The sequence below is a fragment of the Glycine soja genome, chromosome 8 (assembly GCF_004193775.1).
Source record: "Glycine soja cultivar W05 chromosome 8, ASM419377v2, whole genome shotgun sequence".
In the NCBI taxonomy this organism is placed as follows: domain Eukaryota; kingdom Viridiplantae; phylum Streptophyta; class Magnoliopsida; order Fabales; family Fabaceae; genus Glycine; species Glycine soja.
The window spans coordinates 4701672-4726390 of NC_041009.1; the positions used below are offsets into that span (position 1 = coordinate 4701672).

A 24719-nucleotide genomic window follows, 5' to 3' on the forward strand; every position below is an offset into this window, starting at 1 on the left:
TATTTTCTCCATTCACGACAACGTGGCAGGCTTGGTCAGATAAGAGCAGTTAGGCGGCTGCAATCTTGTTCTTCATCTTTGGTATTTATTACTGACTCACTTTTCATCATTTTTTTCATTTCCAAAACACCTCATCTCTGTAATCTCAACAAGGACACGGGCATGACCACCAAACGCCAACATGCAATTCTTCTGCTCCTCTTATTCTTCTGTTCTCACACTTTGTTCTCTCATGCAGCCGATTCCATCACAGAGGACACAGTAATCAGAGACAACGATGGTGGTGACAATTTGGTGTCCAAAGACCTCACCTTTGAAATGGGTTTCTTCGGTTTGGATAATAATAACTCTTCAAGATACGTTGGGATTTGGTACCACGAGATTCCGGTCAAAACATTCATATGGGTTGCAAACAGAGAAAAACCCATCAAAGGAAGAGAAGGTTCGATCCTAATACAAAAAAGCAACGGCAACTTGATTGTTCTCGATGGAGAGAACAACGAGGTGTGGTCAACAAACATGTCAGTTCCAAGGAACAACACAAAGGCTGTTCTTCGTGACGATGGAAACCTCGTTCTCTCAGAACACGACAAGGATGTTTGGCAAAGCTTTGAGGACCCAGTTGATACATTTGTGCCGGGTATGGCACTTCCAGTGAGTGCTGGAACGAACATATTCAGGTCATGGAAATCAGAAACGGATCCTTCACCGGGAAACTACTCAATGAAGGTTGACTCTGAGGGGTCAACGAAACAGATTTTGATTTTGGAGGGAGAGAAGAGAAGAAAGTGGAGAAGTGGTTATTGGGATGGTAGAGTTTTCACTGGTGTCTCCGATGTGACAGGAAGCTCTCTATTTGGCTTTACAGTCATCACAGACACTAAAGGAGAGGAATATTTTACATACAAATGGAATAGCCCTGAAAAAGTGAGGTTTCAGATAACTTGGGATGGGTTTGAGAAGAAGTTCGTGTTGGATGCAGATGGGAAACAATGGAATAGGACACAGTTTGAGCCTTTTGATGACTGTGAGAAGTATAACTTTTGTGGTAGTTTTGCAGTGTGTGATACGGGTAATTCTCCTTTTTGTAGTTGCATGGAAGGGTTTGAGCCAATGCATTGGGAGGAGTGGAATAATAGGAATTGGACAAGGGGGTGTGGGAGGAGGACTCCACTGAAGGCTGAGGCTGAGAGAAGTGCTAATAATAGTTCTTCTGGAGCTGATCGTGAGGTGAGTGTTGGAGAAGATGGTTTCTTGGAGCAAAGGTGTACCAAGTTTCCGGATTTCGCACGGTTGGAGAATTTTGTTGGTGATGCGGATTGTCAGAGGTATTGTCTGCAGAATACTTCTTGTACTGCTTATTCATATACTATTGGAATCGGGTGCATGATTTGGTATGGAGAGTTAGTTGATGTTCAACACTCTCAAAATAATCTTGGAAGTTTACTCCACATCCGTCTTGCCGATGCTGATTTAGGTAAATAAAGAGTGTTCTGTCTTTAATTATTTTCATTGACTAGTTTTTCTTTTTTTAATTTTGATTTGCAAATCCATTTTATATCCCATCTATATAAGCTTTCTCGAGGAACTGCTTCAATTTGTCATGCTTTATGTCAAACCAACCTAACAACTTCAGAAAGTCTTGCCCTCTTCCAATTTTTCAATGCACAAGAAAATATTTGCTTAATACATTAAATTAGAAAATTTTCCCATATGGCATACAGGGGGGAGAATATCTTTTAATTTGTTGTCTATGAATACGATTAGAAGGAAAACATCACTTCAAATTTCACACAAGTTCTCACAAGTTTTCCTGATTGTCAGGTTATAATTACGGCATATGATTTCTATGTTTTCCCATTAATACAGGCGATGGGGGGAAAAACACCAAAATTTGGATAATATTAGCTGTTGTGGTAGGGCTGATCTGCATTGGAATCGTTGTATTGCTGGTATGGAGGTTTAAGAGAAAACCTAAAGGTAATAATATATTTATTTCCCTAAGTATTTTTTCTTATCCCTTTGATGAATGAATGACAAGGTGTACACACTGTTTCTTAATATTGACTTCTATATATTCTCTCTTCCCTTCTATTTGCCAGCAGTTTCCTCAGCTTCTGGTTTCAACAACAATAGCGAAATACCAGCCTTTGATCTAACGAGGAGTACAGACTTATCAGAAATTTCAGGTGAGTTAGGCTTGGAAGGGAATCAACTAAGTGGAGCAGAACTTCCATTGTTCCATTTTAGCTGCATTCTAGCAGCAACAAACAATTTCTCGGACGAAAATAAGCTTGGACAAGGGGGATTTGGTCCTGTCTACAAGGTAAGAATTTAACATTTTAACTGTTAAGCTTACCTTAAGATTTAAAAATGATGTTATTTGTATAAAAACTTCTACAACAATGGGAAAGAAAAAGAGAAAAGTATATGGTATGTGATTGAAAGAGATAGAGAAAAAGGCAGTGTTGTATAAATTGTTGTATGAATACACACAATTCTTTTTGTTATAAAAGGTTAATAGCTTCATCTATTTCATTTACCAGGGGAAAATTCCAGGGGGAGAGGATGTAGCTGTCAAGAGGCTTTCAAGAAAGTCTAGCCAAGGTTTAGAGGAGTTCAAGAATGAAATGGTGCTCATAGCCAAACTGCAACATAGAAATCTGGTTAGACTATTGGGGTGTTGCATTCAAGGGGAAGAAAAGATACTGGTATATGAGTACTTGCCAAACAAAAGCTTGGACTGCTTTTTATTTGGTATGTTTCTTCCCATTAACTATGCATATGCTTTTTCTGCATCTTAATTTGGATAATTTTGAAACAGAAGCAACCAGTGCATGTTCCTAACTGTTGTCTTGCTCTTGTAACATCATGGCAGATCCGGTGAAGCAAACACAACTAGATTGGGCAAAACGCTTTGAAATAATCGAGGGCATTGCAAGAGGGCTACTTTATCTGCACCGGGATTCTAGACTTAGAATAATTCATCGTGATTTAAAAGCAAGCAACATTTTGTTGGATGAAAGCATGAATCCAAAAATTTCAGACTTTGGCTTGGCCAGAATATTTGGGGGAAACCAAAATGAAGCCAACACAAACAGAGTGGTTGGTACATAGTAAGTAACAAAGTATGCTTTGATTTTACTTATTTGATAAATCATTCTCTTAAATCTTACTAGAACTAGACTACTAATCTCTATATTTGCATTGCAGTGGTTATATGTCCCCAGAATATGCAATGGAAGGTCTGTTTTCAATCAAATCTGATGTCTATAGTTTTGGTGTATTGCTACTTGAGATTATGAGTGGCCGCAAGAACACAAGCTTTCGTGACACAGATGACTCAAGTCTCATTGGATATGTGAGTAACTCCTATTTACATTACTTTGTGACTAAAACAACTTGCGCATAAGTTAAAATTAAATGAGAAAACTTCAATAAAAGTTGAAGTACATAAGTTGATTTTACTTAGTAGGAGCTTTAGTGCTTATGTTATCAAGTTGCAAGTTTATGGTATTGCTTGAAAAAGGCTTATCTTTGTGAAAGTTTCCAAAGTGTCTTAAAAAGTTTCAAATTTATAAAATTTTTGTGAAATAGCATAATTTAAAAAAGTTTAATGGCCATAGATTGACACTGCCATTCAATCACAAACTATTGTTTGATATGTCTTTTAAAGTAATTATCGTAAAAGTAAACAAACATATCATATATTGTGATCTCTTGTTGGGTGATAGTATAAAAGTGTTTTGCATTATTGGTGTATTAACTTGTTTCTCTATTTAAAATGTTTGGTTTATTGGAGTGGTAAATACTGATGCTTTATGATGAAAAATGGGTGTAGGCCTGGCACCTTTGGAGTGAGCAGAGAGTAATGGAGCTTGTTGATCCTTCCCTTGGTGATTCAATTCCTAAGACTAAAGCGTTGAGGTTCATACAAATAGGGATGTTATGCGTGCAAGATTCAGCATCTCGTAGACCAAACATGTCATCTGTGTTGTTGATGCTGGGAAGTGAATCAACAGCTCTACCTTTGCCTAAGCAACCTTTGCTCACTACTTCCATGAGGATACTTGATGATGGAGAATCTTATAGCGAAGGCCTTGATGTGTCAAATGATTTGACAGTTTCAATGGTGACAACAGGGAGATAGAAGTGTTAATTACATTTTTTGGTTTTTCCCATTCTGTTTAGCTTTGTTTAGACTCTTTTCAATCTACAAAAGTTCACAGCAAAAAGTTTTCCTTTTAATTTTACCTCCCATTTGAAACAAGCCTCTTAATATTGAGTCTATTGTATATACTATAATTTATAAACCAAAATATCTTTTGAGAGTCCAAAAAAGTGCCTTGATTCCTGGTCATTGAAAGAATTCTTCTAGGTTGAAGGTTCTCATGTGAGGAGATCATTGGAAAAGTAGCGGAATCTGTGGTTAGCAGTTGCATTTTGATTAGTTTTTTGAGGCGTGATTTTGATATACTATCATGTATAAAGTTGTATATTGTTCACAATTATTATATTCTTGGGAGAGCATCTTCATTTTTAAATGTCTCTTTGTTGAACTCTTGTATGACTAGTTTCGTACATGTCTCCAAATGGCATTTGTATTTTGATTTTTTTATTCTTTCTAGACATAGTTTTGATATACTACCATGTATAAAGTTGTATATTGTTGACAGATTATTATATTGTTGGAAAAATATCTTCATTTTTAACTCTAAGTTGAATACACGCATCACTTGTCTGGTACATGCCTCCAAATGGCATTTGGAGAATTTAAAAAGATGACTTTTGAAACAAGCGTCACGAACCGTGTTATAATATTAACTAGTGCAATATTTTGTACTGTATCGCATTTGCATTTGATTTTTTTTTCCTGAGACATTTGGTTCTAATGTATCATGTATAGAGTTGTAAATTGTTGACAATATTATATATTCTTGAAGGAGTATCTTCAAGAATTGGAGAAAAAAAAACTCATGATACAAAACACTTGTGAGTTATTTATATATGTTCCTAAAAGATATATGTCTGTCGAGTTAAAAAAAAAATCCTAAAAGATCTTCCAAAATCCTGTTCAAATAGATTGCAAAGTTGAAAGAATTTTTTCTTCCTTTAAAAATATATAAGAATCTTTCAGTGTTATTTTAATTCTTGCATGAAGCGTATACACCTATAGCTTTTGAAAGTTTTTCAAACAATTTTCTCCCCTTGCCACCTTTTATCTCAATTCAACTTTCCCCCAAAAGAAAAAAGAGTATTTCCAAAGGTATAATCTTTCTTTGATTTTTAACTCACTTTTTAACTTTTTTGGTCAAATGGTGAAATTACTTTAGAATTTTAAAAATCAATCTCACACAATACTTTATATTTTTATATTTTGTACTAAAAAATAATATTTTAATGTTAAGAATTAATTCTTATATAAGAACAGTTCTTATTTCATGACTTTTAACTCAACTTATGCTAATAGTGCTCTTAAATAAGAACCATTTATTATCTGCTAGAGTTCTAAAGTTGAAGATAATATATATATATATATATATAATAGCGCTCTTAAATAAGAACCAATTACTGTCTTTAAGATTTGTCCAAACAACTCATGTTAGAGTTCTCAAAATTGAAGATAAAATCTATTTATATTTAAAAATAGACTAATTTAAAATAGATTAAGATTTTATTTTTGAAAACAAGATCATAGGTCAGTTATCATGTAACCCCATTTAATTTCAAAATCTTCCAAACCTTTCCATAAATTCTAAAAATTTAATTAGAATAGATTAATAATACCATGTAATCATAAATTATTGCATAAATATATTAACTTTGTCAAAGATATAAATTAACTAAAATAAGATTATTTCAACTTTATTAATGTTGTCAAAGCAAAATCACCTCTAACTATATAAGATACCTACAATCTTTACTAAAAAATATATTAAATTTTATAATAACCATTTTAAAAATTATATTTATAAGAACTTTTTAATTAAATAATAATAAAACTACTTATATACATAAAAATTAAACTCTAAATTATTCTAAACACGATTTTGAATTATGCTCACAAATCCCGTAATATTGTGTTGTAATTAATCAAACTATATAAAATTAAAAAAAAAAAAACTGTCTATATGCTACTTCCTCCCGTATCAAATACTATAAAAAAATAATTTACGCTGAATAAAAAAAATTAATTAATAATATTTAATTACACCAATTTTAATTAAAAATATTATTTAAACTTATTTTTCATTAAAATTTAATATTAAGAATAAAAAAGATCATTAAAATTAATACATTAATTAAATAAAATAAAATTTTCTTATCAACTCAACTGACCTTCAAAGGTTGGTTCAAATAGGGGTATACATAATCAAACCAAATCGAACATAAAATCAAAAATTGATCCAAAAAACCGTAAACAGCAGAAAAATCAAAGTACATTGATTTGGTTTGATTTTTGTTTTTCTCAAATCGCGCGTTTGATTTGATTTTCAGTTTCTCATGTGGAAACCAAACCAAATCAAATCAAACGTCACTCATTAGTTTAATATAGGACTAGAACGGTTACACCATCTAAATTTAAGATTAAAATGTTTAACATTCAATCTCTCACTCCCCTCTCTCTCGTGAAACTTTAATCTAAAAACCTAAAATCACTCTTCTTCCTTGTGGCATTCTTTGCGTGTATGGCAGCGACTCTCTTCGATAACAACACTTATTATTTTATTTTTTTAAGTTTAGTCGTTAGAACTTGAAAGTAAGTATTACATATTATTTTTACTTTTAAGTTGAATGATTATTATTCAAGTATTATTCAAGTTGAAACTTTAAGTTTGTCATTTATACCGTTGATTGTTAAACTATTTATTATTCAAGTTTTGTCTAATTATAACAAAATTTTAAACATTTTTTAATATACATTAGTAGAATTTTCAAAACGCAAAAAATGAACTAAATCAAACCGCAAAAGATTAGTTTGGTTTGGTTCAAATTTCATAAATAATTTAAATCAAACCAAACCGCATCATCATGGAGCATTTTAGATTGGTATTTTCTTATTCTTCTTAGTTTATTTGACCTCTCTTTGACTCTTATTTTTTCACCTTAATTCAATTTTGATCTTAGGCAAATAATTGGACTTAATTGATAATTGTTGCTTATTTTTAGATTTTGAGTTTACTTGACCTATACTATCTTGTGCAAGACCTATAAGATGCTACAAAACTCTAAATGAAGCATATGAGTAGTCCCTAGAAAAATAAGGAAAATAGTTACAATTTTGTCAAAAATGAGCTTGGGTCAATTCTTCCATTTTAAGGGTCATTTTAGGCTAGGAAGTCAGAGCCTGTGTACTTGGATTTTGGGCTACGAATTTTTGACCTTTGCAATGTGTAATTAGCTTAATTAGAGAAATTAGTTGATCCTAATCATGGACCATTCATTAATCTTGATTAGTTGGAGTATATATTAGTTTACTTAGTGTATTTCCAGAGTTAGTTAGTTAGTTAGAGTCATTTTGTACAAATTAGATTTTTAGAAACTTCTAGTGCAAGTTTTAGATCCAAGTCTTTTTATCTTTTTTTTCTATCAATTGTTCTTCACATTTCTTCATCTCTTCAACTTTGTTTTTCTCTTCTCTTGCTCAATTTTTGTTGTTCTTCCATTGGTGATTACTATGGAAGGCTAAACAACTAATCAATCTAAGGATCCAATTTAAGCAATGACTAATTTGAGTTTTTGTTAAGTATTTCAAATTCTGTTATAAATGCTCATCCAATTAGGTATTTTGAATTCTCCAATTCTATTTTCATATTCATGATTATGAATGTAATCAAGATTGAAAATGAATTAGGTTATTGATTAATTCCCTAATTCGAATCCTAATTATAAATTAATTGGATGATATTTCAATCTGATTTGTGATCTCAATCTAATTAGGGATTAGTTTGATTGAATTACCTCTAATTAGACTGGTTGAACTTTTATAATAGGATAATCATTTATAGCAAACTCTGATAATTCGAATTGCTTGACTTTGATGAATTGAATTGGTGCTTCTTAAATTTGTTTCATAATTCTGTCAAATTTTGTGATTTTGTTTCTGCATTCAATTGTTTGCAAATTGTTTGATGAAATCTCCTACTTTGATTTATAAGTGGATTGAAGTTGCAATCAAATTTGATTATGCCTTTGAGTCGATCTAGATTATTAAGTTATTCATATATTATACAATTGTTAGAACCAAAGTTTGTTTTGAGACTATTCGATAATCATTATAACACCACACTTAATTTTCTTGTTTGGTTCAAAATAATTTTAAATTAAAATTGTATCGCGAACATCCCTAGGTTCATAAATAATACCAAATTAAATAGGATAAAATTAATTAAATTTTTTTTATATTTAAGAATATAATATTATATTTGTGACCGGAAATAGTACTTACTGCACCAGAAAGTAGTTAACAGTTAGAAACCTCCAAAAGCATAGTATAAGTATCAACCTCTGTTCTCAATTCTTGCAGTGGGAGTGGAGTTTTTTCCCAAATCCAAACCAAAGCAAACCAGTCCCATGGATAAAACGACGAGGAAGCTGATAGACGGCGTTTTGAAGAACACCAACAACCCTAAACTGGCATGGCATCTTGTCAAACGCGTCATCTCTTCCCCTTCCTCTTCATCTTCCTCTTCCACTCAACACCTAGTCACCATCACAACCCGCATCCTCGCCACCGCCAAAATGCACAACGAACTCCACCACCTCCACAATCTCCTCCTATCCTCTCACAACTACCACATTGCACACCCTTCCCTCATTTCCATGGTCCGAGTCCTCGCCCAATTGGGCCACGTCGACGACGCCATTACACACTTCAAGTCCCTCAGAGCCCAATTCCCATCTCTTTCTCCTTCTCTTCCCCTCTACAACCTCCTCCTCCGCTCCACCCTCCGGCACCACCGTCCCGGTTTCGTCTCGTGGCTATACTCCGACATGCTCGCCGCACGTGTCGCCCCTCAGACCTACACCTTCAACCTCCTCATCCATTCTCTCTGCGAGTCGCGCGCTTTCGATCATGCACTCCAACTGTTCGAAAAAATGCCCCAAAAAGGATGCTGCCCCAATGAGTTCACTCTCGGGATCCTCGTTCGCGGCTTGTGCCGCGCTGGCCTCGTTAAACAAGCCTTGGAGCTCGTTAACAATAACAATTCGTGTCGTATTGCTAACAGGGTTGTGTACAACACTCTTGTTTCCAGGTTTTGTAGAGAGGAGATGAATAATGAGGCTGAGAGACTTGTTGAGAGGATGAACGAGCTGGGTGTGTTGCCTGATGTTGTTACGTTTAATTCGAGGATTTCGGCGCTGTGTAGAGCTGGGAAGGTTATGGAAGCGTCTAGGATTTTTAGAGATATGCAGATGGATGCAGAATTGGGACTTCCTAGGCCCAATGTTGTAACTTTTAATTTGATGCTTAAGGGGTTCTGCAAGCATGGGATGATGGGGGATGCAAGGGGTTTGGTTGAGACCATGAAGAAAGTTGGGAATTTTGACTCTTTGGAATGTTATAATATATGGCTGATGGGTTTGCTTAGGAATGGAGAGTTGTTGGAGGCTCGGTTGGTTCTTGATGAAATGGTGGCGAAAGGCATTGAGCCGAATGCTTACACGTATAACATTATGATGGATGGGCTGTGCAGGAACCATATGTTGTCAGATGCAAGAGGATTGATGGATCTGATGATGAGGAATGGGGTTTACCCGGATACAGTTGCTTATAGTACTCTCCTGCATGGATACTGCAGCAGAGGGAAGGTTTTTGAAGCTAAAAGTGTTCTTCATGAAATGATAAGGAATGGTTGTCAGCCTAATACTTACACCTGCAACACATTGCTGCATAGCTTGTGGAAAGAGGGGAGGACCCTAGAGGCAGAGGAAATGTTGCAAAAGATGAATGAAAAATGCTATCAGCCGGATACTGTGACCTGCAATATTGTGGTCAATGGTCTCTGTAGAAATGGAGAATTGGACAAAGCAAGTGAAATTGTAAGTGAGATGTGGACTAATGGACCAACTTCCCTTGATAAAGGAAACTCATTTGCCAGTCTAATTAATTCAATCCACAATGTATCAAACTGCTTGCCTGATGGAATCACATACACAACTTTAATTAATGGACTTTGCAAGGTTGGGAGACTAGAAGAAGCCAAGAAAAAGTTTATCGAGATGTTGGCAAAAAACTTGCGCCCTGATTCTGTGACCTATGATACGTTCATATGGAGTTTTTGTAAACAAGGGAAGATATCATCAGCCTTCCGCGTCTTGAAGGATATGGAGAGAAATGGTTGTAGTAAGACTCTTCAAACTTATAATGCATTGATCCTGGGTTTAGGAAGTAATAACCAAATATTTGAAATATATGGATTGAAGGATGAGATGAAAGAAAAAGGGATAAGTCCAGATATTTGCACTTATAACAATATTATCACTTGCCTCTGTGAAGGAGGAAAGGCAAAGGATGCCATTTCTCTTTTACATGAAATGTTGGATAAAGGTATATCTCCCAATGTATCCTCCTTCAAAATATTGATTAAAGCTTTCAGCAAGTCTAGTGATTTTAAAGTAGCTTGTGAACTATTTGAGGTTGCTTTGAATATATGTGGCCGCAAAGAAGCGTTGTACAGTTTGATGTTCAATGAATTACTTGCTGGGGGACAACTCTCTGAAGCGAAGGAGCTATTTGAAGTTTCATTAGATAGATATCTTACATTGAAGAATTTCATGTATAAAGATTTGATTGCAAGACTTTGCCAGGATGAAAGGTTGGCAGATGCTAATAGCCTTCTTTATAAATTGATTGATAAGGGATATGGCTTCGATCATGCATCATTCATGCCAGTGATTGATGGCTTAAGTAAAAGAGGAAACAAGCGGCAAGCAGATGAACTAGCAAAAAGAATGATGGAATTGGAATTGGAAGACAGACCTGTTGATAGGACTTATTCAAACAGAAAGAGAGTCATTCCTGGAAAACTACTTAAAGATGGAGGAAGTGACTGGCAGGACATAATTAACAGGTATGGCCATATGGGTGATGAAGATAATCAATTTTTGCTTTTCTCGATTCTGTTCATCTTCGGTAAAAACAAGGTTTTTATTTTGATAGTTTGGGTTTTTCAAGGTTAAATTATTTATTCAATTTTTTTTCTGTTGGATGTCCTCAGTCTTTCCATAATTTGCATCCTGAATTTCTGAACAAGTCCACTAGTCTTCTTAAACATGATCTATGCATTTTCTATTAAAAATACTTTTTGAACAATGAGAACTCAAATTACTCAATTTTGAAGTAGTGAAAACTTTTTTTAGATTAATGGAACATATATTCTGCGGGCTTATTTCTACACCTTATTAGTTAGACCGTTTCCAACTCAACCTGGTTGACAATAGACATAAAGACATTTCATTTTTGCATTTTGTTCATCTTTGAAAGAGTTGCTTTATCAAGTGACATTTAGAATAATTACTTATTGTTAGTTCTGTCAAACTAAATGCAAATTTGGATCCTACCATTATCATTGAAACTTTGTCACAAGTTCTATAATGTCTATGATTTTTTAAAGAGTATCCACAATTTACTTATGCTGCATACTCTTCCATCTTCACCAATGATCTGTTACCTACTGCTTACAGGGATGCTGGCAGTGGAATTGCACTGAAAACTCTTAAGCGTGTGCAGAAAGGCTGGGGCCAAGGAAGTATATCTAGTTTACAGCCTCAGCAGAATGATTTTCTTGATTACTATGATGGTAGTGGTTAATTGTTTGTTTCGTTTTTTCTGGATATGTTTACCATTTTTATGTTTCAACCTCAAAGGTGGGGAGAGGAGGGAGTAGCAGATCAGAGAATGTAAAGGTTTGGGGTTGGAGATATTGAAGACCTCTTTGTAAGTAAAGCAGGTTTCATTCCTTTCAATGCCAAGGATAAGCAGCACGAAAATTAATTCCAAAACCCTGTTTGAGTTATGTAAACTCCCCCCGCGCCCCGTTTGATAATTGTTGGTCTGAAAGGTCTGTTTATCATCTAACTGATTGTGTATGTACCTCAACTTGTAATTAATGATATTCTGTCAAAGTGTAATTAACGATCATCTGTCAATTGTAGGTAATGATATTCTGAAACAGATCGTGTGATGTACTTCAACTTGTGTATATGAACACCACAATGGCTATCTAGTATTTATTCCACCTAAAGTGGAAGTGGATTATTGGGTTATATTGTGATTTATCAAATATATGCAACGGAGTAATAGGGAAATTTTGCATGTTGTAGCCATGTGCATAAAGCAGAGCCAGCATTTCAAGGTTCATTCTGAATACTATTTAGGCTCATTCTTAACTACATCATCAGTTAACAGTATTAAGTTTAAGACAAAGATTAAAAATAATGTAGGATTAAAATAAACAAAAAAATATGGAGAGAAACTGAAACCAAAAACTCATAAAGCAAAGGACTAGAAACTTATTTAAATCTAAATTTATTTATATCAAATTTCTACGAATATATCAAGTTGATGCCATAGACAACAATGTTCCTTAAATATTTCTGAAAACTAAAAGCAAACTGATGCTACTAGCAAACTACCTAATATCTACCTCCTAAAAACAGACTCTCCCTAATTTCTAACTAAACATTGGTCGAAACAAGTTTGAACCATTGGCTTTGGGGATTGTCCAAACATGAAGAATCATCATCGCTTATGCAGATGCATTTGCTGGTCACTATCTTGGAAGAATTGGAATCCTTTTCTAAGCACAAAAGGTCTCCGTCCTTATCAAAAGTGGCCAAGTGAAGACCAGTCATTGAAACAGTTTTCCAAGAACTTTGTGGAGACAAGCAATCTTCAGAGAGAGATGGAGGAAGCCTTTCACCAACTGCCTTTAAACACTTGGCAGAGTTCATCAACCTAATTGGAGATCCATCACCTTCATAACTCCATAGGCTATTACTCTTGCAATCACCCATTACAAGCTCCTTACTATTATTCACATGTGCACAGTAACCAGTCAATGGATGGAAAATTATATTGGACTTTGAGACATTTGAAGTTGGATCTGCATAAGTAAATCACGTAAACTTTAGACAATGTAAGACACACATACACAGTCAAATACATATATCATATATAGCCAACACATCATTGGTTTAGGTGGAATTTGACTAAAATCCTTTAAAATAAGGTTTTAAATTTGAGCGTCTGAAAGAAAAAAAAAATGAAAGAATTCAACTGGGTCTATTTTGACCCGATATTTTTTATTTTTTATTTTTTATTTATATAAATTTAGACAAAAATCCAATTGGCCAACAAGCCGTCCATGAGTTGAAGAGGCCTAGGTAGGGCTTGTTCGGCGCCTCCCAGAAGGCCAACAGTGCCTTCCTGTTCAACAGCGAGTAACCGTTCACATCGGCAATAATGGTCGTCACTAATGAGAGAAACGAGTGTCAAACCATAAAAGATAGATCAATCAGGTTTCCAACAGATAAAGTTAGTAGATATACTTCACACCAATAACATGGGTATCAAAAAAACATGTCATATATATATAGAACAAATATATCTCTGTGTAGGAATTATACCTTGAACCATCCTTTGCAGAAGCTCAAACTTTTGAGTGAAGTTAGGGTCTCTATAACTTTTCCAATCATCATCCATCACCGCATATGATTCTCCTAGTCCAACTTTGCCTTGTCTATAGTAATAGCTTCCTTGGAAAGCCCACAAGCTCCAATCCAAGTCCACAGAGGCAAAATAGGACACAATGCATGGTAAGTACATGTTGTCGGCAAAAGAACCACCAGTCATGTCGTATCCAAATTCACTCACAAGCAAAGGTGCTGGATTCTTACCACTCAGAAGAAAGCTTGATTGTTGGTGCAACAATTGAATTGTGGCGTTGCATATCCAATTCACTGGTTGCACGCGCCACCTGTGTGTATCTCCTGAGACGGAATAGATGTGTGACTCGTACACTATTTTGTGAGGGAAGTTTAAGTCAAGAGGTTTTTTCTTCAAGAAGCTAAGGTCGTTGTCAAAGGCTAACCCTGAAATGATAACTATAAAATCGGGGTTGATGTCGTGGATTGTGTTTGCTCCTTGGGTCATGTACTTGTACCAATCATGGTGGTTTTGACGCGAACCCCTTAGCTCGTTTCGCAAGTCCATAGCAAACACCTACATGTAATCAAAATGATGAGATATAAGAGATTGACCCACTGACTGAGAAAAAAAAGGAGGAAGAAGTGGCTGATTTAAATCTCTCACATGATATTTCTAATAAAACCTAACATGATAAAAAAATAAGGAATACCACATACTTATTTTCAAGAAATAAAATCAAAATATTTTTTTTTTTTTTTGCTTTAATGTGAAAAAGGGATCAATAAAAAACTAATGTGGAAAAATCTTGACTTTACAGGATATGCCACATACAATTGAATACTGCATAAATAATTCAGCAAATTAATGTACCATGTCATTGAAAATAAAGTAAGAGTTTTGTGATTGGATTTAATTGGTATCATTAAAAACTGAGTCTTATTCTAATTACCTAAAAAGTCACACACAATATGAGTTGTGATTGGTTAACAATAATATTGACAATGTGTAACAATTACACTATTTATAATTGAAAATAGAAAATGAAAAAGAATTTTTTTAAAATTAAATAAGAACCATCTTCAAGGGTCTTAAATATTTCTCTATTACTCACATTGGGTTTTCCTTTGAAATGGTGGGCTATAAAAGCCAACCCTTGAAGCCATTCAGAAGTGTTAAAATGCCTATCTCCAAAGAATCCATTTTGATCATCATTGGCACAGCACCACTTTGCCAAACTAACATGGTTATCAATGAGCACCATCACGCCATGATCCCCTAGAGCATCAACCACAGCCTCATAGGCCTGAAGATGGGTCATGTTCAACACCCTAGGGTTATATTTCTCGATTGCTGACACAATGCCCGGAATATCATGAGTGTGGAATATGTCACGAACAGTGTTATTAGCATAGCGAGTGAACATGTACGTAGCATAGGACAAACGAACACAATTGAATCCTGCTTTGGCTATATTAGCAGCAATGTCATTCATGGGCGATTTGTCAAGACCCTCAGCAAGCATTGGCGTTGCATGAGCCACCCAATGTGCACAATGAAGCTTCACACGTTTTCCTGTTGCATCATCAATGATCCATCTCTTGTGAACTGAGAGAGGCAAAGAGTTGCAACATGATGTGAATATGGCCAAGAGGCACGCCAAGAGAATGGAGGATTTTCTCACCATTTTTTTCTTTGACTAAGGAAACATGGTTACGTCCAAAGCTTTATGTGTTTATATAGTAGTTGTAAATAAAATTAAATTTAAATGTTTCGTTCAAGTTAGTTTTTATATCTAGTCCATTTTTCTAACTTATCTATTTACTTTATGTTTTAGTTCAAATCTAAGCTCGATATTCTTGTTTGTATTTTATTTCTTTTCGGAGATTAGTTTTCAGATTTGTAATTTTGTATAACAGAATCTGTTTAAGATAATTTTAATTAAAACTGTTAAATCAAAAATACTTAAGAAAACAAGGTGAATTATATAACTAGAATATCAAAAGTAAGTAATACCGTATGATAGTTAGAGTCATTTCTAATTTTTTTTATAACATCTAATTTTAAAATTTTAAAGTAAGTACATAATTTCTTATTAATCTATAAGTATTTTTATTTTTTCAAACAAACATATGTTAGATAATTATAAAGTTTAATTAATTACCCATAATTTAAGTATAATTTGAAATACTTTTCTTTTTAATATTTTTTACTTCTTGTTAATCAATTCCTATATTATAAACTCGAGTACTAATTACCTGAGACTCTTCTCTCTTTAGTCTCTTAATTAACTCATTTTTTACATTATTTTGTCATTAGTAATCTTCCCACATACAATTTATGAATGTAAAAGTGAGCTTTTTTATCAAATGTAATTTTTAAAACAATTGTAATTTGCTAAAATGGAATTTTAAAAGACTTTTACATTCATTTAAAAAAAAACTTTATAAATTTAACTTTTAATTTATTTAAAAAATATATATTTTACAATAATCTTTTCCACGGTGATTGTCACCACACCAATCTCCACTACCATTCTAGTTGCAGAGACTTTACCACCACAGCCGGCCGTTGGGGTGCCATCGTGCCACTGCTATGGCCATCATTTTCAACATTTTCTCTGCCACCTGCCACTACAATCATACAAACATATCTTTAAACTAATTTTATTGGACATACCAAGGTGCTATCCATTTTATTCTTTGAACATGTGTTCACGCTCCTAAAGTAAGCCTATGGATATCAAGCCCAAACTCACGAAAAGCCCAGAAATCTAAATAATCTCTTTCTCTCTCTCAATATAAAAATTGGTGAAGCTTTATTTTGAAAGAAAACGGTAAAGCCCTACAATAAAGGAAAAGAGAAAAAAAGCTAGACCAATAAAATCCACAGGAAAATGAGTGCTTGGATGGCAGAGTCAACTTGCTGTTCTTTACTGTCTCCCTGTCAAAACCAAAAGAAGAATAAATGGTTCTGACATTAATACTTAAAACCTTCTCCAAGTAAGTACTTAAATCCACCCTTCACTAACAAATTCTCTCACTTCAAACATGGGAGGTTCCACTAACCCCCTATCTCTCTTCCTTCTCTGCTTCACCACTTTTCTCACTCTCTTTGAAGTTTCAATCTCCACAGACACCTTAACAAGTTCACAATCCCTCCGAACAAACCAAACCCTCCTCTCCCCAAACGCGATTTTTGAACTGGGTTTTTTTTCCTACACTAATTCCACCTGGTACTTGGGCATTTGGTACAAAACCATCCACGACAGAGATAGAACAGTGGTGTGGGTCGCAAACCGAGACATCCCACTTCAAACCTCCCTCGGATTCCTCAAAATAAACGACCAAGGAAACCTCGTCATCATAAACCAATCCCAGAAGCCCATATGGTCCTCAAATCAAACCACAACAACACCCTCCAATCTAATTCTTCAGCTTTTCGATTCGGGAAACCTGGTTCTCAAAGAACCAAACGAGAATGACCCAAAGAAAATTCTCTGGCAGAGCTTCGATTACCCAACAGACACCTTGTTACCGGGCATGAAACTAGGTTGGAACTTCGACACAGGCATAGAAAAGCACATAACCTCGTGGCGTGCCACGAACGAAGACCCTTCAAGCGGGGATTTTTCCTTCAAGCTCGATCCACGTGGCCTTCCGGAAATATTCCTCTGGAACAAGAACCAGAGAATCTACCGTAGCGGCCCTTGGAACGGCGAGAGATTCAGCGGGGTGCCCGAGATGCAACCCAACACAGATTCCATCAAATTCACGTTCTTTGTGGACCAACACGAAGCTTACTACACTTTCTCAATTGTGAACGTTTCTTTGTTTTCTAGACTCTCTGTGAACTCAATTGGGGAACTCCAACGCCTCACGTGGATCCAAAGCACACAGGTTTTTTTTTTTTTTTTTCTTTATCGGTTAATATTAGTTATTAATCATGGTTTTAAAAGTAGTCACTTTGAAATTTGGTTGTGATTGCTAAATCACGGTCAAGGTGTTTTTAAAACTTGTTGTTAATCATTAATTCTTTTATTAGAAGAAATAATTTAAATCTATTACTTTTATTTTATCACAAGGTCAATCTTATAACTTGAAGCATGCAGGTGTGGAACAAATTCTGGTATGCTCCAAAGGACCAATGCGACAACTACAAAGAGTGCGGGGCGTACGGGGTCTGTGACACGAACGCGTCACCGGTGTGTCAGTGTATCAAAGGGTTCCGGCCGAGGAACCCGCAGGCGTGGAATCTGCGAGACGGGTCTGATGGGTGTGTGAGGAACACGGAATTGAAATGTGGGAGTGACGGGTTTCTGCGAATGCAGAATGTGAAGTTGCCTGAAACAACGTTGGTGTTTGTGAACAGGAGCATGGGGATTGTGGAGTGTGGAGAATTGTGTAAGAAGAATTGTTCTTGCAGTGGTTATGCGAATGTTGAGATAGTGAATGGAGGGAGTGGGTGTGTGATGTGGGTTGGGGAGCTTTTGGATGTGAGGAAATACCCCTCGGGAGGGCAAGATCTTTATGTCAGATTGGCTGCTTCTGATGTAGGTATGTTGTTGTTTCTCGTTCTAAAGTTTGTTTCTTTGAGTAAATCTTTGTGTCCTGGGTTGGATTTTTTTCGTTTTATGTTCATGGGGGAAATTTGGATTGAGGGGGCTCAGGGCATATGCATTTGGTTGCTTAAATTTCATAAAATTGCTATATTTCATTATTCTTTTTTTCTTTTTAAGAAATACAAAAACACTAAAGTAAATTTGAACAATCCAAAATATACCAACAAATTATGCTATTATGTTATTGCGAGTATTACGATTCAGTCCCTTTAAAATGAAATCTTTAAGTTGAAGAGTACTCTCAAAGAAAAAAATTGTGATGGACAGAAAAAAAAAATCTCATTAAAAATAATTAATCATATTTTTTTTAAAAAAATTAATCATAAATAAAATTAATGATATTTTATATCAATTACATCATAATATAATTTTTTTTAAAGAATCCAATATATAACTAAACTAATCTTTAAAATATATCAAATTTAAATTGAGTCTGTCTCGGACTGAATAAACTAGTGGGAGGGGAGGGGTCTCCACCACATCATTGGATGTTTAAATAATAACTAGAGAGAATATTCAAATATGAAACGAAGACTGAAATAGAACTCCTTTGACATGCACACCTTACCTTTAATGTGCTCAACATCAGTCTATAGCCATAGCTCATGAGACTAAGAGTACTTATCTGTCATGTTCAAAATGAGAGCTTGTACATTTAAGTAACAATTGAATAATAATAACTTTTGGAAAGAAAGTAACTTCTTTTTTATTTTATTTTTATAAACAAAGTAACTTTCTTATGAAGTCACCTGAGGTGGGTGAAATATTAGAGTAGAATATAAGATTCGAGTTGTAGTAGACGTTGTAACTGTTTTTAATATAAGACTTTTAATCTAAGGAAATTTTAAATGAAAAATATTATCCATGTTACCAGATTGACTTGTGTTAGGAAATAATTCAAATAAAGAAAAATATTGTAACATTGTAGAAAAATCAAGTTATTAGTCCCAAAAGTCCAAAACCAAACTGATTTCTCCATGTACCTAATATTTTATGGAAAAAAAATAATACTGTAATTAATTAGCAGAGACCGCCAATTATATGTCATTATGAAATACTGATAGTTTCAGAACACTGAAAGAGAACAAATTAATTGGTCTTTATTTTTGGAATTGAATGAGGTGGAAAGTTGGGATTGTCTTCCTTGGTGGTCCAGTTAGAGTGTTTTTCCTGCAATGGGAACTGACTGAGACATTGCAATGTGAATGAGACCAATGGGGTCGAAATGAATGACAACAAAACCTATGCCATGAGAGTGTTGCGTTTTAGCCTGTAGCTGCACCACGTGCTCTTCAATGTTTACGGTCCCATTGCTTTCAATGTTTTTTATCTGCATTGTCTTTCTTCGAAAGAATACAAGGGTAAAATATGTTTTTATCATGTATTTTTTTTATAAAATTAGTATTTTTCTCATATTTTAACTTTAATCAATTTGGTTGTTAAACTCTAAAAGACCATAGTTTTTGTCCTTTATTTTAGGCAGTTTACACCACGAGTAGAGACGAAAACTACTGCAATTTAATAAATTTAGAAATTAAGTTAATTAAAGTTGAAGTTTAAAGACTAAAATTAAGTTTTATATATAAAAAAGTACGAAGACTGAAAATATAAGTTAAAAAAACAAAAGAAGAAAACTTATGAACTATTATCTAAAATACAAGTTCTTAATGACATCATCCTAAAAAGACAAACAAATAAACCATAACCATTTTCGCCCAAAACTGCTAGTGCATTAGTTACATCCTTCACATACTGATCACACTGGTGCTGCTGATGCTGCTGATGCTGCTTGTTTCACTTGGCTTGTGTCGCTGTTGCCGTCACACTTAGTAGCCACCTAAGATTCACGCGGCTACTGCTTCACCAACCTTTACAATGCTATTCATAAGATTTGTGGCAGATGCATTGGTGGCCCAGAATATAATTATAGGGACTTAGAAATGCTTTCAAATGAAGGAAGCTAACCATCCTCTATTTCTTGTTGGAAGATGAAAGATCATTTGTTGTGTGGTGTGGTGTGGTGTGGTGTGATTGTGAATGCTAAGCTTTATTGATTTTTTTTTTTAAAAATAAAATATGAAAAACATAAAATATATTTTTTGCCATCTCTTGTTTCAATTTTATTTATCCTAACTTAACAATTAGCTAGCATGATGATCTTTGAGTGATAAGTCCATTAACTTTTCGAAAACTAATAAAGATATTTGAATAAATTGTTTAATCCATTAAATTGTTTATTATTTTTCTTTATTCTTGTATAAAAACCTTTAAAATAACTTATTGTGAAATGGAGGTATTAATATTTGAGTTTAATTTCTCTATATTGAACTTATACTTTATATTGTAAATTAATCATAAATTATGATAAGTAATATTTTTTTATAAAACTCAATAAACCTATTATAATACCACATATATATATATATATAGCAATTTTATTTACTTTTAAAAAAAATACATAAAAGTCATACTCATTATAATTTCTAATTGAACAATAATATTTTTTTATAAAAATAATAATGAAATATGGATAGTCTCACAAGTCACAACACATATATCCAATTGACATTTTTGCATATACTAAATTGGAACGAATTTTGGTTCACTCACTTTTATTCTCAACCAACACGGATGAACTACCTTTATAGAAAGAAAAAAAGGGTGATGACGACAGCCAAACTCGTATGTGATGTTTGTTAACGAGTGCTAAACTGCATGACTCCAGTGTGCCGTCCCTAGCCTTAATTTGTTGCGTGAGTTAATCAAGTTAAAATGCATAATTAAAGGACTTAGTTAAAGTTTTGTGGGCCTACTATAAGTGCTTTCGTTCTCGTAACTGATGTCCATGAAGGTGACGTGGTCCCAGTGAAATTTTTTGGTCCAATGGACCTTCTGAATTTAATTTAAATGTTTTAAATGTTCGGCTCTATATTGTTGGGAGTTGGGACGTGGCCCAACCTTTTTGACTTTTGAGGTTCCATTGGGCCACACCTGTTGCACTTTTTTACCCTATGCTTTCCTTCGCACACTTGATGCAAAAGATAGTGTTATAAGTTATTCCCATGCTCTTTGCATTTCATTTTATACTATTTTATATGTTTACTAAAGGAAGATTAACTAATAGGGGCTATGTCTAATGCAAGAAATTAGTCTTCTATTGTGTGGTGAGCTAATTATGTTTCAAATTCTATTGGAAGAAAACTCTAAAGAAGGATATATTTTTTGCATTTATGTTGTATGATAATACTTTTCCATTCACACTTATCGAAACTAAATTAAATAGTGGTGTTCTATTTGTTCGTCATACTTCAACCGTAATGTGACTACTCGTAATAAATGCATGATCACAATTTTGCTGAAGTCACATCTTATCTTGTCAAGAGCAAGCATGTCCTATTGAAATTTGACAAAAAGGAAAGGAGGGATTAAGAAGCAATTGGAAAAAGGTTAATGACTGAGGAAAAATGTTTGAATCATCTTAAGGAAGGGATTTGGCGAATAAAATGGAGCCCACCACCTTCTGTGGTGGCAGCCAAAAGGGGAAAAACTATCCATTTGGGTGGGAGTAGGTGTCTTCAGAAAGTTGCACATCTTCCTCAAACGTGAGTCTAAGTTCTATTATGAAAAACAAAAATTCTATCCCCATTTTTCTTCTTAGCCCTTTTGTGACTGTTTTTTTTTAATAGAAAATATACCTATGATTAAAATATAAGAGTGGATTTGATTTTACAAGGATTAAAAAGGAAAAAAGTAGAATCAGTTTGAAATTAATTGGCTTCCTTCTCTAGCTTCTTTGGCAAATATAATACTGTTAATTTCACACACATACCTTTTGCAAGCAGCATGAATGTGTTCCCTTGTACTTAAAACCAAATCATAGCATTTTTTCCTTTTTAAGGAGCTTATTGGTTTGTTTTAAATTGGTTACCTAGAAGTTTGACATGCCTTTATGTCTGCACTAGTCTTCTTGCTCAAGTTTAGTTATCAATTACTTCGTACTTGCTCATCTCAATTCTCAATGCTAAAAAACTAATATTTCTTTTTAACAACTTGACCAAATGTAAAGTGAATATCTCAACTAAAAAAACTATTTCTCAGATGACATAGGGATTGAAGGTGGTTCTCACAAGACAAGTGATACAATTAAGGCTGTTGGCATTATAGTTGGCGTTGCAGCTTTTATACTATTGGCATTGGCCATCTTTATCTTGTGGAAGAAGAGGAAATTGCAGTGTATATTGAAATGGAAGACAGATAAAAGAGGTAATACATCACAATTAGTGTCCCACATATGAATGCAAATTGCAACTATATATGCAGTTTGATGAAATGTTCTTGCTTCTTGGTTTCAAAACCAGGGTTTTCAGAAAGAAGTCAGGATTTGTTAATGAATGAGGGAGTGTTTTCAAGTAACAGAGAACAGACAGGTGAAAGTAACATGGATGACCTAGAGTTACCATTGTTTGATTTTAACACAATAACAATGGCTACAAACAACTTCTCTGATGAAAACAAACTTGGACAAGGAGGCTTTGGTATTGTTTACAAAGTGAGTTGTTTTTATGGCTGCAACCACAATAGGTCCTAAAAAATTCACTTGTCATTCATTAAATCATAACAGTAATAATTGTGGTTATACCAGGGCAGGTTGATGGAAGGTCAGAACATTGCTGTGAAGAGATTATCAAAAAATTCCGGGCAAGGAATTGACGAGTTTAAGAACGAGGTCAAGTTAATTGTCAAGCTTCAACATCGAAATCTTGTTCGGCTTCTTGGTTGCAGCATTCAGATGGATGAGAAGATGCTAGTGTATGAGTACATGGAAAATAGAAGCCTTGATGCCATTTTGTTTGGTGAGTTATTTCAACATTCTGATTCTAAATGCGTATTCAAATTTCAAACACTTGATATTGATAATAAATCATGATCCAGACAAAACAAAAAGATCCTCACTGGATTGGCAAAGGCGATTCAACATTATATGTGGAATTGCTAGAGGGCTCCTTTATTTGCACCAAGATTCCAGATTTAGGATCATCCATAGGGATCTCAAGGCAAGCAACATTCTACTTGACAAAGAGATGAACCCAAAGATATCAGACTTTGGGATGGCTAGAATTTTTGGCACCGATCAGACAGAAGCAAATACCATGAGAGTTGTTGGAACATAGTGAGTATACTAAGTAACAGTAACATGTCACTGCGAGAAATCATTACATGGTCTAGGAACATCACGTGTCCATAGTTCCAACTAATCTTTACGTGAAATGTGACCAAGATTTTCAATTTACCAGAAAGAATTAATAATGTTTACTTACATGTCACGTGGAGATTGATGGAAATGATGATGATCCTGGATCATGCAATAATTTCATCACGCACACTAGTGGAACATAGCGATATTTACTATTTATAAATATATTTTTTTCTTATATGCAGTGGTTACATGTCCCCTGAATACGCTATGGATGGGATCTTCTCAGTAAAATCTGATGTTTTTAGTTTTGGGGTTCTTGTGCTGGAGATCATAAGTGGAAAAAAGAACAGAGGATTCTATTCCGCGAACAAAGAATTGAATCTTCTAGGGCATGTATGTGGAAACTCTTTTATTAGTATGTTACTTGGTTATAACATAATGTCCTACTATTTGCTAACTGATTGTGCTTTCTTGTATTGTAGGCGTGGAAGCTGTGGAAAGAAGAAAATGCTTTGGAACTGATTGATCCGTCGATCGACAATTCATATTCAGAATCTGAAGTTCTTAGATGCATACAAGTCGGTCTCTTATGCGTGCAAGAGCGTGCGGAAGATAGGCCAACAATGGCTTCTGTGGTCTTGATGCTGAGTAGTGACACTGCATCAATGTCACAACCCAAAAACCCTGGATTTTGTCTAGGAAGGAATCCTATGGAAACTGATTCTTCTTCAAGTAAACAAGAAGAATCATGCACTGTGAACCAAGTCACTGTCACAATGCTAGATGCCAGGTAGTAAAAGGAGCATTACCTCATCCAATATAGCACAACAGTATATTTACAAAAATTCTTTGAAGTTAATCCTTCATCTGATAGTTGCAATGTTTTTTTATATAGTATGATCTTTTTCTGGTGTGTAATATGTTAGAGATGCCTTCGTTAAATTGTACTATATAGTATAAGAAACCTTTTTTATATCAACTAATTTTGCATTCGCTACCAAAACGATCTTAAATTTTGAGAACAACCAATATTAAAACTCATTTTATGATGATACTGGCCCTAGTTGTTTCTTTTTTCATATAGGTTTACACTCCGAAACAGTATCGCAGACAAGATGGAAAAAACTGAAGAAATAGTTGCGTGTATATATGTATAAATAACATGTAGTAAAGTCAAGGACTGCTTTCCTCATACATGTATTTAGCACATAATATAGTCAAAAAATAAATTGACTTTACGGCCAACAAAC

At 34.4% G+C, this 24719-nt stretch overlaps 5 protein-coding genes across 9 annotated transcripts; 3 read left to right on the top strand and 2 right to left on the bottom strand.

Annotated features, from left to right (window-relative positions):
* LOC114421325 (G-type lectin S-receptor-like serine/threonine-protein kinase B120) lies at positions 1-4705 on the top strand. Of its 3 annotated transcripts, XM_028387199.1 has the most exons (8): positions 1-81; positions 239-1477; positions 1870-1980; positions 2103-2326; positions 2547-2757; positions 2879-3116; positions 3214-3361; positions 3842-4705. In XM_028387199.1, the coding sequence occupies exons 2-8, from the start codon at positions 319-321 to the stop codon at positions 4148-4150; spliced, it is 2400 nt and encodes a 799-aa protein (XP_028243000.1). In that variant the 5' UTR covers positions 1-81; positions 239-318; the 3' UTR covers positions 4151-4705. The 3 variants fall into 3 exon arrangements, with proteins under 3 accessions (XP_028243000.1, XP_028242998.1, XP_028242999.1); XM_028387197.1 differs by lacking the exon at positions 1-81 and having other exon boundaries at positions 92-1477; XM_028387198.1 differs by lacking the exon at positions 1-81 and having other exon boundaries at positions 92-1477; positions 2106-2326.
* Positions 4706-8488: 3783 nt separating this feature from the next.
* On the top strand, positions 8489-12289 carry LOC114421323 (pentatricopeptide repeat-containing protein At2g17140). The gene is made up of 2 exons (XM_028387193.1): positions 8489-11075; positions 11689-12289. Exons 1-2 carry the CDS (start codon positions 8575-8577, stop codon positions 11813-11815), a joined length of 2628 nt encoding a protein of 875 aa, XP_028242994.1. The 5' UTR covers positions 8489-8574; the 3' UTR covers positions 11816-12289.
* Positions 12290-12505: 216 nt separating this feature from the next.
* LOC114421327 (glycosyl hydrolase 5 family protein-like) lies at positions 12506-14278 on the bottom strand. 2 transcript variants are annotated; one of them, XM_028387201.1, is made up of 3 exons: positions 13903-14187; positions 13633-13778; positions 12506-13109 (listed from the first exon to the last, which is right to left on the bottom strand). In XM_028387201.1, exons 1-3 carry the CDS (start codon positions 13953-13955, stop codon positions 12682-12684), a joined length of 627 nt encoding a protein of 208 aa, XP_028243002.1. In that variant the 5' UTR covers positions 13956-14187; the 3' UTR covers positions 12506-12681. The 2 variants fall into 2 exon arrangements, with proteins under 2 accessions (XP_028243002.1, XP_028243001.1); XM_028387200.1 differs by having other exon boundaries at positions 13633-14278.
* Positions 14279-14595: 317 nt separating this feature from the next.
* On the bottom strand, positions 14596-15338 carry LOC114424748 (glycosyl hydrolase 5 family protein-like). Its single transcript, XM_028391584.1, has 2 exons — positions 14729-15338; positions 14596-14603 (listed from the first exon to the last, which is right to left on the bottom strand). Exons 1-2 carry the CDS (start codon positions 15336-15338, stop codon positions 14596-14598), a joined length of 618 nt encoding a protein of 205 aa, XP_028247385.1.
* A 1173-nt stretch (positions 15339-16511) lies between these two features.
* Positions 16512-24472, top strand: LOC114421324 (receptor-like serine/threonine-protein kinase SD1-7). Of its 2 annotated transcripts, XM_028387194.1 has the most exons (8): positions 16512-17550; positions 17763-18207; positions 22371-22535; positions 22631-22821; positions 22915-23125; positions 23205-23442; positions 23712-23862; positions 23952-24472. In XM_028387194.1, exons 1-8 carry the CDS (start codon positions 16702-16704, stop codon positions 24261-24263), a joined length of 2562 nt encoding a protein of 853 aa, XP_028242995.1. In that variant the 5' UTR covers positions 16512-16701; the 3' UTR covers positions 24264-24472. The 2 variants fall into 2 exon arrangements, with proteins under 2 accessions (XP_028242995.1, XP_028242996.1); XM_028387195.1 differs by lacking the exons at positions 16512-17550; positions 17763-18207; positions 22371-22535 and having other exon boundaries at positions 22643-22821; positions 22920-23125.
* Positions 24473-24719: the final 247 nt, after the last annotated feature.

Excerpts from the sequence above, each read along its gene's own strand:
- LOC114421327 (XM_028387200.1), bottom strand. The coding sequence starts at position 14,218 with ATGGACTTGCGAAACGAGCTAAGGGGTTCGCGTCAAAACCACCATGAT. Across the intron at positions 13,110-13,632 it reads TCTGCAAAGGATGGTTCAAG|ATCCAACTTCAAATGTCTCA; the intron begins GTATAATTCCTA and ends TTACTTATGCAG.
- LOC114421323 (XM_028387193.1), top strand. The coding sequence starts at position 8,575 with ATGGATAAAACGACGAGGAAGCTGATAGACGGCGTTTTGAAGAACACC. Across the intron at positions 11,076-11,688 it reads TGGCAGGACATAATTAACAG|GGATGCTGGCAGTGGAATTG; the intron begins GTATGGCCATAT and ends TACTGCTTACAG.
- LOC114421325 (XM_028387197.1), top strand. The coding sequence starts at position 163 with ATGACCACCAAACGCCAACATGCAATTCTTCTGCTCCTCTTATTCTTC. Across the intron at positions 3,117-3,213 it reads AACAGAGTGGTTGGTACATA|TGGTTATATGTCCCCAGAAT; the intron begins GTAAGTAACAAA and ends TTTGCATTGCAG. Across the intron at positions 3,362-3,841 it reads ACTCAAGTCTCATTGGATAT|GCCTGGCACCTTTGGAGTGA; the intron begins GTGAGTAACTCC and ends AAATGGGTGTAG.
- LOC114424748 (XM_028391584.1), bottom strand. The coding sequence starts at position 15,338 with ATGGTGAGAAAATCCTCCATTCTCTTGGCGTGCCTCTTGGCCATATTC.
- LOC114421324 (XM_028387194.1), top strand. The coding sequence starts at position 16,702 with ATGGGAGGTTCCACTAACCCCCTATCTCTCTTCCTTCTCTGCTTCACC. Across the intron at positions 17,551-17,762 it reads CGTGGATCCAAAGCACACAG|GTGTGGAACAAATTCTGGTA; the intron begins GTTTTTTTTTTT and ends TGAAGCATGCAG. Across the intron at positions 23,126-23,204 it reads CCTTGATGCCATTTTGTTTG|ACAAAACAAAAAGATCCTCA; the intron begins GTGAGTTATTTC and ends ATCATGATCCAG.